Source organism: Elephas maximus, chromosome 4, assembly GCF_024166365.1.
Source record: "Elephas maximus indicus isolate mEleMax1 chromosome 4, mEleMax1 primary haplotype, whole genome shotgun sequence".
NCBI lineage: Eukaryota > Metazoa > Chordata > Mammalia > Proboscidea > Elephantidae > Elephas > Elephas maximus.
This window is the reverse complement of record NC_064822.1, coordinates 187125851-187138159: the sequence shown is the minus strand read 5'-3', so window position 1 is coordinate 187138159 and position 12309 is coordinate 187125851. Positions and strand designations below refer to the sequence as shown.

The following is a 12309-nucleotide window of genomic DNA, read 5'->3' as shown; positions in this document are numbered from 1 at the left end:
CTGGTGGGTGGTGCTGTGTCGCATTCCTAGGGAAACTTCTGGCCTCAAGAGCCACACACACACACACACACACACACGTGTCTCAAGGGCCCTCACAAGGAGCAGGAGTGAGGCAGGTGGGTGTCCTGCGGTGTCGCTGTGTCTGATGGGTGACAGCCCTGCTCCCCCGGCTTCTGAGGCGGGCCCCAAGCCCATCAGGACTTCCTGCTGCTCAGGTGGACACCAGTTTCTGCCCCTGCAGCCCGAGCGAGCATGCCCACTGGGAACGGCAGAGACAGGGTAGGGCAGGGCGGGAGGAGGGGCCGGAAGCAGGATCCTGGTGCCTGAGGGCCTGAGCCGCTCCCAGGGCCCCAGCCAGCCGCCTTGACACCAGAGTGGAGACCGTGGCACCGAGCCGGCTGAGCCTGCTGTGCCGGCCAGTCCTTGGCACCCGGCTTGGTGGGCTCACCCACTCGGTTACCCCATTTTGCAGAAGAGGAAACTGGTTTGGAAACTTGGCAAAGGTTCAAGTCTTACAAGCAGAACCTTGATTTAAACCCAGCCCCTTCACTGCTGCCCTCTGCTGGACGGTATAGGGCAAACAGCCCAGGGTGCTCCAACCTCAAAAGGTTCCATGAAACAGCCTGGGCACTCACTGTTGCCTCCACTCAGAGGTCCTTTCTTGCAGTCCCTCACCCAGTCCCTGGGGCCCCGTGCCAGTCCCTGCAGCCCCTCACCTGATTTCCCAAAGCCCCCCCTCACTGTCTCCGAGGCCCCTCGCCTCCTCCCCGCAACCCTGTGCCCAATCCTGCAGCCCCTCACCTGATTCCCGAAGCCCCTCGCCCAATCCTCAGCCGTCCTGTAGGAAATCCCACAGGGCTTCTCACTGCCCACCTCCCTCTCCTGTCCCGCCCTCAGGGGTGGGCTTGGGAACCTCACTTAGCCTAGCAAGTCGCCTGGCCCTCTGAATCTTAGTTTCTCAAGCCAAGAGTCATGCCTGGATTCCCGGCTGGTGGGTCTGAGTCAGGGCACAGGCACTCCGGGACACCTCAATCCTCGTGGGCCCCCAGCCAGGACCCTTGACATCCTCAGCTCCCCCTCCTGCGCCCTCCACACTGAGCCACCAAGTCCTCTTTACCTCTCCCTCCTTCCCTCCCCACAGCCACGCTCCAGCCAAACCGCCCTTCTCTCCCTGGACCGCTGTTGCCACCAACTGTTCACATGGCATCCTCAGGGGCCCCAGTGGCCCTGAGCTGACTGCTGGCTCTTAGGGAGGTGTCAGAGAGCCGGCAGGGTTCTGGCTCCCTGGAGGTCCCTACAGGCCTCTGCCTTCTGGGCTTGGCTGCAGGGACCGTATCCGCCTGAACACTTGCAAGGCCTCTCCCCACACCTGGCCTGGCCTGTGTCTCAGGAAGGGACCCCTCACACCCTGTCAGGACAGAGACTGGGAGGTTGAGAGGGGCCCCTGTGGACCACCTGACCAACCAACCCCCTCATTGCTCATGGGGAAACTGAGGCCAAGTGAGGGGAAGAAGAGGCTTGCCCACTGTCACAGGGCAACTGGTTGGGGGGCTGAGGGAGGCCTGGCCCGTGAGCAGCCCCTCCTGGCAGGGAATCGGCTGGCTCCCTCTTCCTGTTTATCTGCCCCTGGCCTGCAGTGGGCTGACTCATGCATTTACCAAGCGTTTATTAAGCACCTACTGTGTGCGAAACTATGGTGCCAGGACAAACATGAAGAACTGGGCTTAGAGCAGGAGTCCTGTCGCGGGGTGGGAGCCCAGAGCCCGATGGAGGGAAGGGCAGGAGAGCTGATGAGGGGGGTATGCTGGGTTCTGGAGGTCGCAGCCCACAAGTCTCAGGAAATGAGGACAAACAAGGGACTCCCAACTCCCCAAGGCCCTAAGGGGCGGGGTAACCCTGGGCTCCTTTAGCTGTTACCCTTCCCTTCAGTGAAGGGGCATGTCTTAGTTATCTAGGCTGCTATATAACACAAATGCGATAAGTGGATGGTTTTCACAAAGAGAAATTTATTCTCTCACAGTCTAGGAGGCTAGAAGTCCAAATTCAGCTCTGGGTAAGGTCCTTGTCATCAGTCTTCCCCTGGTTGGGGAGTTTCTCAGCACAGGGACCCCAGGTACAAAGAGTGTACTATTCTCCTGGCTTTTGTTTCTTGGTGGTATGAGATCCCCCTGTCTCTCTGCTCACTTCTGTCTTTTTATATCTCAAAAGAGATTGATTTAAAACACAACCTAATCTTATAGATTGAGTCTGGCCTCATTAACATAACACCTCTAAGCAGGCCTCATTAACATCATAAAGGTAGGATTTACAACACAGGAAAATCACATCAGATCACAAAATGGTGGACAATCACAACACTGGAAATCATGGCCAAGTTGACACATTTTTAGGGGACACGATTCAACCCATAACAGGTTGCCTGACTCCCACCTGGGCAGGAAGTCAGGCTGGGGCAGATGAGGAGGGAGGACCTCCAGCTGGGGGTGACCCGACCTGCACAGAAACGATGGGCCTAAGAGATAGTTCACTGTGTCCTCATCAGCCCTAACTAAAGTCCACTGGTGGTGTCCTCCAGGGGCAAGGGGCAAGTGTCAAGATCTTTTGCCTGTCTGCACTTTGTGATGCAGCGTATGACTGTCTAGACATGTCTAGCTTTTCCTTAGGGTGGCATTTGGCTTTCAGCAAGCTCCCGTTCCGCTGTAATTGCACTAAATAAGCAAAATGCCCTTTCGGTTGGCCACAGCCTTACCAGGCTGCCTTCATAAAAGATAAATACCCAGGGCAATTACACAGAGGCTGTGGGGACATGGCTATATGTCTGGGCCCTTCTTTCAAAACCGTCTTCTATCTTAAAACCAAACAATAGTTCAGCTTAACTAGTATAAAAAGATCTGCCTTGAGCATTATGCTCTTTGAGACCTAGGTCTATGGGATCAAATTGACGACAGCAACTTGAAAGATTCGATGGGAACTTCAGGGCGCAGTGAATTTACATTAATGAGGGAGGAACAACTCAGAAAAGGAGGGTGAGACTGGTTGCACAACTCCAGGAATGTAATCCATGTCACTGAATTGCACATGTAGAAATGGTTGAATTGGGGTATGTTCTACTGTTGTGTTCTCAACAATAACAAAGTAAATGAAATGATAACAATAAAGCCCTCCTTCGTTCTACTATCCCTCAGACTCATAAGGACCCTATAGGACAGCAGAACTGCCCCATAGGGTTTCCAAGGCTGTAAATCTTTACCAAAGCAGACTGCCACACCTTTCTCCCGAGGAGCGACTGGTGGGTTCCATTAGTAGCCAAGCACTTAAGTACTGAGCCACCAGGGCCCCTCCTTGGCGGGGGGGGGGGGGGGGATAAATAACAAGGATAATTACCCAGAGGCCATGTAGGCCTGTCTGTTTGCCTGGATTCTGCTTTCAGAGCCCTCCTTTGCACTGTCCCTCAGAGCTCAAGCCTCATCCTCGTCCTCAGTTTCATTCTTCCAGGCTATCCTTTTAGTTTTTTTTTTTTTTTTCCCTCATTCTCTATAATCCTTACTATCTTTTGGTACCTTTAAAAGAGGCTCCTTCTCCTGCTCATTCAGGCTAGAAATGAGGTGTTAGGACACTGCTTTCCAGAGAAGGCCTGATACCTTCCCCATCTTGGTGGAGAAACCCTTAGCAACATCTATCATCTGTCCAGACTTGACTCAATATAAGGAAGAACTTTCTAACAGAGTTGTTTGCTAAAGTTGATTGTTGTTCTGGAAGGTAATAAATTTTCCTTCTTTGGAAAAGTTCCAAACCTGGATTTTTATGGCTTTCCATTCCCTACAAGCTTCCAACTTCTCCTCACGGTATCTAACTAGACATCTTGAGTTGAGTAAACACTCTCAGCTTCTAAAAGTGGAAAGACCACTGCTAAAGGCTTTTCCAGGGCTTCACTGGGAAGCTGCCCTCCTGTGCTGCCCAGCACTGATTCTTCATCTGTAAACCCATCGTATAGACGAGCGTTTTAAAGTTCAGAAAAGTGAAGTGTTTTGACCAAGTTTACAGCATTATAAAGTGGCTGCAGTGAGACTGCAGCCAAGGTATTATATTTGACTTCCAAACCTGTTACCCTTCCACCGCACCATCCAACCTCAGGCAACACCTTTCTAGCAGCTCCACACCCACTGTTATAAAAGAGGTACCTCCTCCATGGGTTTAAACCCTTGTAGCTAGCTAGGGCAGTGGTGGTTCAGTGATGGAATTCTCGCCTTCCATCCGGGAGACCCCGGTTCAATTCCTGGCCAGTGCACATCAAGTGCAGCCACCTCTCATCTATCGGTGGAGGCTTGCATGATGCTATGAGGCTCAACAGATTTCAGCAGTGCTCCCAGACAAAGACAGACTAGGAAAAAAGGCCTGGCCATCTGTTTCTGAAAATCAGTCAATGGAACCCTATGGATAACAATGGTCCAGCCCAGTTGTGCCTGCATGGGGTCACCATGAGCTGGGGGGAGTCCACTACAGCTAACAACAATTAGAAATAGTAGCCAAAGGGGAAGAAGTAGGCCAGGAGGCACTGGGGTTCAAAGTCAAGCATCTTTTCCTGTCTACACTCTTCAGTTTGAGTACTTTTTGCTTCAGGGAGGACTGGTCTCTTGACTACATTCTACCCATTAAGTAAACTTTAAGAAAACCAGTTTTCCAGGGTAGAAAGCTTCCCCATCTAGGGCTCGGCCTCAGACGTTGTTGTTAGGTGCTATTAAGTAGACTGTGACTCCCAGTGACCCCATGTGGCAGAGCAGAACTTCCGCATTGGGTCTCCTAAACTGTAATCTTTATAAGAGCAGATTGCCAGGTCTTTCTCCTGCGGAGCAGCTGGCGAGTTCGAACCGCTGACCTTTCAGTTAGCAGCCTAACGTTTAACCTTTACACCACCAGGGCTCCTTCAGCCTTAGCTGAGGGGAGGAAAAAAACAAGGCGACTAGGGAAAAGCCAGCGGTCCGGGTGGGCTTCAGGCTCCAGTCCTCTGTCTGGCGCCAGGGACCGAAGGCGGGGAGGCCCTTTGCCTCAGTTTCCTCCTTTGGCATTTGAAGTGCCTGGCTCTGCTGTCCTCGCGGGAAGGATGCGAGAAGACCTTGGCCGTGGAGGTATTCCATCAGTCGAATGAGGACCAACCAGCCCAAACAGAGCCAGTCGCACCTCCCCACCCGGGCTCGGTGCCCAGCAACCCCCGGGGGAAGCTGCCCGCGATAGTGCTGGCAAAGGCGGGAGAAGGAGAGCCACCCTCACACGCACGCGGGCAGCGCCGGGGGCGGGGCTTAGGAGGGGCGGGGCCAGGGTCCGGCAAGGCCGGGGCCCGCAGGGACGGAGAGCGGCGCGTGCGCCTCGTTTGTGGGCGGAGCCGGGGCGGGCCTTTCCGGGGCGGAGCCGGGGCGGGCCCTTCCGGGGCGGGGCCTGGCCGTAACGCTCAGCCCCGCCCCCCGGCCGTCGTCCTTCTCCGGGAGGCGGCAACCGCTCCTCCTCAGCCCATCCGAGTTGGCGGAGCCAGCAGCACCCCGGCTCTCCGGTGACGATGGGGGACCCCAGCAAGCAGGACATCCTGACCATCTTCAAGCGCCTCCGCTCGGTGCCCACTAATAAGGTAGGGCCGCCGGGCGTGCTGGGGCCTGCCGGGCATCCCTGCCGGACCTCGCGTGCGGCCCTGCGGGGAGGAGGAGCCGCCTGGCTGTGACACGTCGCACTGTGGGGCCGCGGCGGCCTGGGCCTCGCCTGTCGGGACCAAGGAGGGCCCGGGAGGGGGCTCACGCCCAGGGCTCCGGGCGGGGCGGGCACTGGGGCTCCTGGGGGCCCCTGGGGTGGGGGGCAGGCCCCTGGGGGCTCCTGTCACCGGGTGGGGGGCAGGCCCCTGGGGGCTCCTGTCACCAGGCCGGGAGCATATGCTGAGGGGGCGCCCGGTAGGTCGACACGTGTGAGCTCTTGAGAGGGCAGGGGGTGAGCACCTGGGGGGCAAGCACTGGGGGGCTCCTGATATTAGGGTGGATATTGGGACCCCCCCAGAGAAGGCTGAGGGAGGACATCACGAGGCACCTGTGATCCAGCCGAGGTTAGACGCTGGGACCGCCTGTGACCCCAAGCCTCAGAAACCCCAGCTGGCAGCTCAGGGTGCTGGGGAAAGCTCGACTAGCCCCCTCCGCATCCTGTGGGAGCCCGGGTGAGTCCCTCTGTCCCCTAGTGGTAGCCTTGGTCAGTTTTCCTATCCGACGAAGCTGCTGAGTGGTCTCTTCGATGGTTTCCAGCTTTTTTCTCCTTTGCTAAGAAAGTTGATCACAAACCCTTTACTTTTCTCAGTTTGGGTCTCTTTGGAGATTGGGGTTTTCTTTTTTCTTCAGAGGCTGTTTCCTCTCCCTCCGCCCCCCCCGCCCCCGCTAAAACTTTGACAACTTTTTGCAACTGGTTGGAGGTGTGATGACGCATCTGGAGAACGTGACCCGACACACTCAGCGGAGGATCACAGGTCAGAGTGCAAAGGGCTGCCCTGTCAGCGTGGATGCTCCCCACCCCTCCAGTGGCAGAAGCTCTGTCCCTCTGTCCACAGGGCCTGCAAGGGCCCTGGCCTTTACCAGACCCCTACTCCCACCTCTCAAGTGAACAGCTGTTACCAAGCTTGGTCCTGAGCCTGGAAATGATGGCATAGAAAATCCCAGAGTTTTACAAAATTCAGGTGGTTTTAAGTCTTCATGGTGGTGGTTGTTGTTGGATGTCATCAAGTTGATTCCCACTCATAGCGACCCCATGTGTTACAGAGTAGAACTGCCCCTGAGGATTTTTTAGCATGTGATCTTTGTGGAAACAGATTGCCAGGTCTTTCTCCCTCAGAGCTGCTGGGTGGATTCGAACCGCCAACCTTTTCATTAGCCAAGTGTTTACCCATTGCCCACCAGGGCTACTTGATGATGGAGGAGCACCCGTATTTTTACAGCCTCAGAGGAGGGAGGTAGGAAACAGTTTATTGGGGGTGATGTCTGCCGGATATAGGAAAGCCAGGAGGAGAAAGCCCCAGTGCCACACTTCTGTGGTATTTTCTTGATTTTCAAATTTGGATTGATCTGTTTATAAACAGTGGTTACTGTATAACTAGGCAAGATTAGGATCTGCACTGAACAGTGTAGAGACTAGAATTTTTTCTGTCGCCTTTATCACAGAAACAGATCAACACGTGTTCTCTTTTGCTGAATTCATCAGAGGAAGGGCGGCCCCTTCAGAATATAAAGTCAGTGTCTTTATCCTAAGAGATACTTCTGGAGGGACATCTGTGGGCTTGCTTGTAGATTATTACTCAAACTCTGCCACTTTCTAGCTCTGTTACCCTTGGGCAAGTTACTTGGCCACTTTGTATAATATTTCCCTGATGTGAAAACGAGGGCAGGAGCTCATTGCGACTCAAAGGGTTATTGTGAGAATTAAATGAGATAATCTAAGAAATGCACTCAGAGCTGTACCTGCATATATTAAAAAAAAAAAAAAAAGTCACCGTTGAGTTGATTCAGACACATCATGAGCCCATGTGTCACAGAGTAGAACTGCTCCGTAGGGTTTTCTTGGCTGTAATCTCTCCAGAGTCGGGTCAGTTCTGTTTCATAGTCACCCGATAGGACAGAGTAGGACTACCCCATAGGGTTTCCAAAGTGGTAATTTCTATGGAAGCAGACTGCCACGTCTTTCTCCTGCGGAGAGGCTGGTGGGCTTGAACAACCAATCTTTTGGTTACTAGCCAGGTGCCTGACAACTGCACCTGGTGGCACAGTGGCTAAGAGTTCGGCTGCTAACCGAAAATGTTGGCAGTTAGAATCTACCAGCTGCTCCTTGGAAACCCTACGGGGGCAATTCTACTGTGCTCAGTAGGGTTGCTATGAGTTGGAATTGACTCGATAGCAACAGGTTTTTAAAATCTTTACAGAAGCAGGTTGCCAGACCTTTTTTCCACGGTATTGCTGAGTGAGTTCGAACTGCCAACCTTGGTTAGCAGACAAGTGCAAACTGCTTGTGCCATCTGGGGACCTACCTGCGTGTATTGTTGTTGTTAGGTGCTGTTGAGTCAGAAAAGACCCGGCTTCTGCCTTCAGGGAGCTGATACACTAGAGAACGATGGACACAGAAGGGCTGCATGGCGGTTTGCAAGAGGCAGAGTGTTGTTGTTAGGTGCTGTTGAGTCAGTTCCGATTCATAGTGACCCCATGTACAACAGAGCAAAACACTGTCTGGTTCTGTGCCATCCTCGCTATTATTATGCTTGAACCCATTGTTGCAGCCACTATGTCGATCCATCTTTTTGAGGGACTTCGTCTTTTTTGCCAACCCTCCACTTTACCAAGCATGATGTCCGTCTCCAGGGACTGGTCCTTGTTAATATGTCCAAAGTATGTGAGACAAAGCCCTACCACCTGTGCTTCTAAGGAGTATTCTGGCTGTATTTCTTCTAAGACAGATTTGTTCATTCTTCTGGCAGTCTATCGTATATTCAATATTCTTCACCAACACCATAATTCAAAGGCATCAACTCTTCTTCGGTCTTCCTTAGTCATTGTCCAGCAACATATATTAGATGTCAATGAATGTGAGCTATATTTTGTTATTATTTCTATTATGAAGAACCCGTACCCATTGCCATCAGGTTGATTCCAACTCATAGCAACCCTATAGGACAGAGTAGAACAGCCCCATAAGGGTTTCCAAGGAGTGGATGGTGGATTCCAACTGCTGACCTTTTGATTAGCAGCCGAACTCTTAACCATCACACCACCAGGTCTCCATGAAGAACACACCTATGAAAACATTTATATTTTGCAATAGGGTTAATAAAAGCATTGAGCAAAAATATTTCCTGATAATAAATCTAACCAGAGACATAAAAGACCTATACAAAGAAAACTACAAGATGCTACTGCAAAAAACTAGGAGACCTACATAAGCGGAAAAACATACCTTGCTAATGGATAGGAAGACTCAACATTGTGAAAATGTCAGTTCTACCCAAAGTGATCTATAGTGCAATCCCAATCAAAATTCCAGTGGCATGGAGAACAAATCACCAGCTTCATATGGAAAGGGAAGAGGCCCTGGATAAATAAAGCATTACTGAAAAAGAAGAACAAAGTGGGAGGCCTCACACTACCTGATTTTAGAACCTGTTACACCACCGCAGTAATCAAAGCATCCTGGAACTGGAACAACAACAGATACATAGACCAGTGGAACAGAATCGAGAATCCAGACCTGAATCCATCCACCTACGAGCAGCTGATATTTGACAAAGGCCCAAAGTCTGTTAAATGGGGAAAAGACAGTCTCTTTAACAAATGGTGCTGGCATAACTGGATATCCATCTGGAAAAAAATGAAACAAGATCTATACCTCACAGCATGCACAAAAACTAACTCAAAATGGATCAAAAACCTAAATATAAAAACTAAAATGATAAAGATCATGGAAGAAAAAATAGAGACAACACTAGGAACCCTAATACATGACATAAACAGAATATAAACCATAACTAATGATACACAAACACCATAAGAAAAACTAGATAACTGGGAGCTCCTAAAAATCAAACACTTATGCTCATCCAAAGACTGCACCAAAAGGGTAAAAAGACAACCTACAGACTGGGAAAAAACTTTTGGCTACAACATATCTGATCAGGGTCTGATCTCTAAAATCTATAAAATACAGCAAAACTTCAACCACAAAAAGACAAATAACCCAATTAAAAAATGGGCCAAGAATATGAACAGGCGCTTCACCGAAGCAGACATTCAGGTGGCTAACAGATACATGAGGAAATGCTCACAATCTGTATCCGTTAGGGAAATGCAAATCAGAACTACATGAGATACCATCTCACTCCAACGAGGCAGGCATTACTCCAAAAAACACAAAATAATAAATGTTGGAGAGGTTATGGAGAGACTGGAACACTTATACACTGCTGGTAGGAATGTAAAATGGTACAGCCACCTTGGAAATCAATTTGGCGTTTCCTTAAAAAGTTAGAAATAGAAGTACCATACAATCCAGCAATCCCACTCCTTGGACTATATCCTAGAGAAATAAAAGCCGTCACATGAGTAGATACATGCACACCCATGTTTACTGCAGCACTGTTCACAACAGCAAAAGGATGAAAGCAACCTAGGTGCCCATCAACAAATGAATGGATAAACAAATTATGGTATATTCACACAATGGAATGCTACGCAACAATACAGAACAACGATGAATCCATGAAACATCTCATAACATGGATGAATCTGGAAGGCATTATGCTGAGTGAAATTAGTCACAAAAGGACAAATATTGTATGAGACCATATTATAAGAACTCAGGAAGAGGTTTAAACACGCAAGAAAACATTCTTTGATGGTTACAAGGGTGGGGAGGGAAGGAGAGGGGAATTTACTAAATATATAGTAAACAAGAATTATCTTAGGTGAAGGGAAGGATGACGCACAATATAGGGGGAGTCAGTACAACTGGACTAAATCAAAAGCTAAGAAGTTTTCTGAACACAACCAAACACTTCGAGGGACAGAGTAGCAGGGGCAGGGGTCTGGGACCTATGGTTTCAGGGGATATCTAGGTCAATTGGCATAACCGTGTTTATTAAGAAAATGTTCTCTCTCCCACTCGGTGAGTGGCATCTGAGGTCTTAAAAGCTAGCAAGTGACCATCTAAGATGCATCAATTTGTCCCAACCCACCTGGAGTAAAGGAGAATAAAGAACACCAAAGACACAAGGAAAATATTAGCCCAAAAGACAGAAAGGGCCACATAAACCAGGCACTCCATCAGCCTGAGACCAGAAGGACTAGATGGTGCCCAGCTACCACCGATGACCACCCTGACAGAGAACACAACAGAGAGTCCCTGATGGAGCAGGAAAGAAGTGTGGTGCAGAACTCAAATTCTAGTAAAAAGACCAGACTTAATGGTCTGCCTGAGACTGGAGGAACCCCAGAAGATGTGGCCTCCCGGACTCTCTGTTAACCCAGAACTAAAACCATTCCCGAAGCCAACTCTTCAGACAGAGATTAGACTGGACTATAAGACATAAAATAATACTTGTGAAGAGCGTGCTTCTTAGTTCAAGTAGATACATGAGACTAAATGGGCAGCTCCTGTCAAGAGGCGAGATGAGAAGGCAGAAAGGGACAGGAGCTGGTTAAATGGACACAGGAAATCCGGGGTAGAAAGGAAGAGTGTGCTGTCACATTACAGGTACAGCAGCTAGGGTCACATAACAATGTATGTACAAATTTTTGTAAGAGAAACTAACTTGAGCTATAAACTTTCACCTAAAGCGCAATAAAAAAAAAACATTTCCTGGTAATGTTCTAAGTAATATGCTGTATTTCTTTTTTTTTTTTCCCCTTGTGCTTAAAGTGAAAGTTTGCAGTTCAAGTTAGTTTCTCATACAAAAATTTATACACACATTGTTATGTGACCGTAGTTACTCTCCCTATAATGTGACAGCACACTCCTCCTCTCCACCCTTATTTCCCATGTCCATTCAAGCATATGCTATATTTCTTTCTTTTTCTGTTGTGCTTTAAGCGAAAGTTTATAGTTCACATCAGTTTCTCATACAAAAACTGATACACACATGGTTACGTGACCCTAGTTGCTCTCCCTGCAACGTGACAGCACATTCCTCCTCTCCACCCTGTATTTCCCATATCCATTCAACCAGCTTCTGTCCCTCTCATCTCACCTCTGGACAGGAGCTGCCCACTTCGTCTCATGTGTCTGCTTGAGCTAAGAAGCACACTCCTCACCAGTATCATTTTATGTCTTATAGTCTAGTCTAATCTTTGTCTGAAGAGTGGGCTCCAGGAATGATTTTAGTTTTGGGGCTAACAGAGAGTCCGGTGGCCATGTCCTCTGTGGCCCCTCCAGTCTCAGTCAGACCATTAAGTCTGGTCTTTTTACTAGAAATGAAATTGAGTTCTGCGCCCCACTTTTCTCCTGCTCCATCAGGGACTTTCTGTTGTGTTCCCTGTCAGGGCAGTCATTGGTGGTAGCCAGGCACCATCTAGTCCTTCTCGTCTCAGGCTGATGGAGTGCCTGGTTTATGTGGCCCTTTCTGTCTCTTGGGCTCATATTTTCCTTGTGTTTTTAGTGTTCTTCATTCTCCTTTGCTCCAGGTGGGTTGGGACCAATTGATGCATCTTAGATGGCTGCTTGCTACATATGCTATATTTCTTGATAAAAATGTTTTATTTGGTCATTGTTATGAAGCTATTACCTAAACAAAGATGAAGACTAGTTTTGGAT

General features: G+C 49.6%; 1 protein-coding gene across 1 annotated transcript in view; it reads left to right on the top strand.

The window, feature by feature from the left end:
• Positions 1-5425: 5425 nt before the first annotated feature.
• ARFGAP3 (ADP ribosylation factor GTPase activating protein 3) overlaps positions 5426-12309 on the top strand; it is a 73830-nt gene continuing 66946 nt past the window's right edge. Inside the window, exon 1 of the mRNA XM_049884566.1 lies at positions 5426-5620. Coding sequence (XP_049740523.1) covers positions 5552-5620 — 69 coding nt within the window. The 5' untranslated portion in view covers positions 5426-5551. The remainder of the gene's footprint in view (positions 5621-12309) is intronic.